The sequence below is a fragment of the Octopus bimaculoides genome, chromosome 25 (assembly GCF_001194135.2).
Source record: "Octopus bimaculoides isolate UCB-OBI-ISO-001 chromosome 25, ASM119413v2, whole genome shotgun sequence".
Lineage (NCBI taxonomy): Eukaryota > Metazoa > Mollusca > Cephalopoda > Octopoda > Octopodidae > Octopus > Octopus bimaculoides.
The window spans coordinates 7,182,965-7,186,116 of record NC_069005.1 but is presented as its reverse complement, the minus strand read 5'-3'; the positions used below and the strand labels follow the sequence as shown (position 1 = coordinate 7,186,116).

General features: G+C 39.3%; 1 protein-coding gene across 1 annotated transcript in view; it reads right to left on the bottom strand.

Annotated features, from left to right (window-relative positions):
- Positions 1–3,152, bottom strand: part of LOC106877328 (dynein axonemal heavy chain 2) — a 141,464-nt gene that overhangs the window by 67,784 nt on the left and 70,528 nt on the right. The window contains exons 48-50 of the mRNA XM_052976818.1: positions 3,056–3,126; positions 1,578–1,727; positions 545–712 (exon numbers count right to left, since the gene is read on the bottom strand). Of these exons, the coding sequence (XP_052832778.1) occupies positions 545–712; positions 1,578–1,727; positions 3,056–3,126 (389 nt within the window). The remainder of the gene's footprint in view (positions 1–544; positions 713–1,577; positions 1,728–3,055; positions 3,127–3,152) is intronic.

The window sequence follows — 3,152 nt, the reverse complement described above, 5'->3', positions numbered from 1 at the left end:
CACCACCACCACCACCACCACCACCACCACAACCGTTATTGCTTTTGCTACTAATGCATTGCCTTTAATCGCTACAGAGGTGGAGACGATGGTAAGGTCTCTGAAAATTTCCAACCTTCTGAGTTCTTTGGCAGGGCTTGGAAAAACTGAAGGACCGCTGCAATAAGTGTGTGAATGTGAGAGGGGAATATGTTGAATAAAACCATAATTAACAGATCCTCCTGTATTTTCTTTTACCCAAAGCCAGGAACTTTTCAGCACCGCCTTGTATGTGAAAGAATTTGCACTGTATATTCCGGTATACATGTTGAACTTTTCAGGTCAAAATTTACAGTGAAAAGAAGGTAGGTTAACTTATACACAAAGATGACTTTGGAAGACCCCAAATTCCATGTGGAATGCAGCAGGATTTGGAAAGATAGAGATGATGTTTCAATGCTTATACTAAAGACTTAATTGACTTAAATGCTGGAAAATATGGTGGATTTTGTAGCAAGAAAACTTCCAGTAACTTCAAATGGTGCGCTTGCTATTTTGTACTTACCTTCTCTGAATTCTGATTTCCGATAATGTTTCGTGACCTCAATTGCAAAAAGAGTGTATTCACAAATACTGCTGGCCAATCGAGTGAGGCTCTGCCGTCCACTTCCTCCAATGCCAACCAGAAGCATATTTCCACGAGGCTGTCGAATCACTCTCACAATCTTCGACACTGTTTCAAATGGAATTTAGGAAACAAGAGTCAACATGGAACAAAACTGACAAAATGGAAAAAATTTACAGATCTGTAACGGCAGAAATATTCTGGTATGTTGGTTGACAGGTGGATGGAAGAACAACAATCTGTGTGAAGTTCCAAAGACAAAATATTTACCATTAACACAGAATATATTTACACAAGAATATTCACCAGACAATACTATGGAGAGAGAGAGAGGGGGAGAGGAAAGAGAACAAGAGGAGAGAGAATAAGATAGATAGATAGATAGATAGATAGAAAGAGAGAGAGAGAGAGGAGAGAGAGAGAATGAGATAAATAGGTAGGCAGAGAGAGAGAGAGTGAGAACGAGAGAGAGAACGAGAAAGAGAGAGAGAGAACTAGATAGATAGATATATATATAGAGAGAGAAAACAAGAGAGAGGAGAGAAAATGAGAAAGAGAACTAGATAGACAGACAGGTAGGACAGACAGGTAGATAGATAGATAGATAGACAGACAGGTAGGTAGATAGATAGATAGACAGACAGATAGATAGATAGACAGACAGGTATATAGATAGATAGACAGACAGGTAGGTAGATAGATAGATAGATAGATAGATAGATAGATAGATAGATAGATAGACAGACAGACAGGTAGGTAGGTAGATAGATAGATAGACAGACAGGTAGGTAGATAGATAGATAGACAGACAGGTAGGTAGATAGATAGATAGATAGATAGATAGACAGAGAGAGAGAGAGAGAGAGAAGTAATAATAAAATGACATTTATTGCTAACGAAGAAACAGAAACATTTAATTTGTCATGACCAGCATGGAAGAACTGGTACTTGGAATGGTAAAATAATCACTGACCATGCTCAATAGCATCTCGGAATAATACCAGGTCCATAGGTACGACGCCGGGAGTGTGGTTATATTCAAACAACAATTCTTGGACTTGTTTCTTTAAAGATGACATGTCTTGGATGTCTTCGTAAACCAGGTCAGCATTTAGGTAGTCACCTGAAGAACAGCCAATGAGGGCAGATAATTAATATGAAGAATTAATTACTTAATACAATAGATAGCAGTTAATGAACACAAGGGAGATCAATTAACACGAGGGAGAGATTAGTTAATTTATGTGAGGGACATCAGCTAAAATGTGTGTGTGCATATAAACATACACACCTATACTCTTTTACTTGTTTCAGTCATTTGACTGCGGCCATGCTGGAGCACCGCTTTTAGTCGAGCAAATCGACCCCAGGACTTATTCTTTGTAAGCCTAGTACTTATTCTATCGGTCTCTTTTTGCCGAACCGCTAAGTTATGGGGATGTAGACACATCACCATCGGTTGTCAAGCGATGTTGGGAGGACAAACACACACATACACATGTATATAGCTGGATGCCCTTCCCAAGGCCAACCACTTAAAAGCATGTGTTGGGCATTTTTTTTTTTTGTGCCACCAACATTATTGAGGTTGCTTGTTCATGTTATCTCAACGGATTTTGTATAGAAATTATAGCTAGCACTTATAGCCAGTGCTGGTTATAATTTCTATAGAAAGCCTGTAGAGATAACCTTAGCATGTAGTTTAATAGCACTACTAACACAGTAGTACATGGCATTGACATAAAAACATTTAATACACTTTGTAGTATATTATGGTTGCAAAATGAAAAACAATGTCCCTACAAGTCCTTAATATTGAGTGTGCCATGCAGCTCACAAGAGTATGAACCCTGGGGATAAAGAGGTAGGGGTAAGCTTTATGCTAGGGAATAAGGTGGGTTGGAGGACAGAGCAGATTCTTGTAGAGTAGTGGTTCTCAACCGTGGTCTTTGTGGCCCCTGAGGGTCCTAATAAAAATTTTCGGGGTCGGGGTCTATGTAACAAAATAATAATTTGGTGATCCACAATAGTATTTTAAGGGTCCCTGAAAAAAATTTTCTTTTCATATGTATTTATTGCAAGAAACAGCAAGGTTTTTTTTCTTTCTGTAACATTTTACCCTAGGTCTGGAAGGGTCTTTGCACCAGCCACAGATTTGGTCTGTGGCACTCAGCAAGCTGTCTTACAGGAATTCCCAGTTGCCTTTTATGTCACAAGTCTTTAGCTCCTCCTCCCTCTCCTCAAATTTCTCGGTGAGGATATCCCTAAATATCTGACCATGTGAAGGGTTCTTATGCTTCCAAATCCTTCTTTTCCAGACTGTTCCCATCCAAATCTTTCTTTTCTAGACTGTTCTCATCCAAATCCTTCTTTTCCAGACTGATCTCATCTTTGTGGTTGGAGATTTTAATGGGCATGTCAGATGGCAACCTGGTATCTTCCATGGTGTACATGGGAGCCATGGAACTGGTTCCCGAAATGAAGAGAGAGCTAGGCTCCTGGAGTTCTGCAATGCAAATAACCTAAAATAACCTAAACAAGCTAGTGT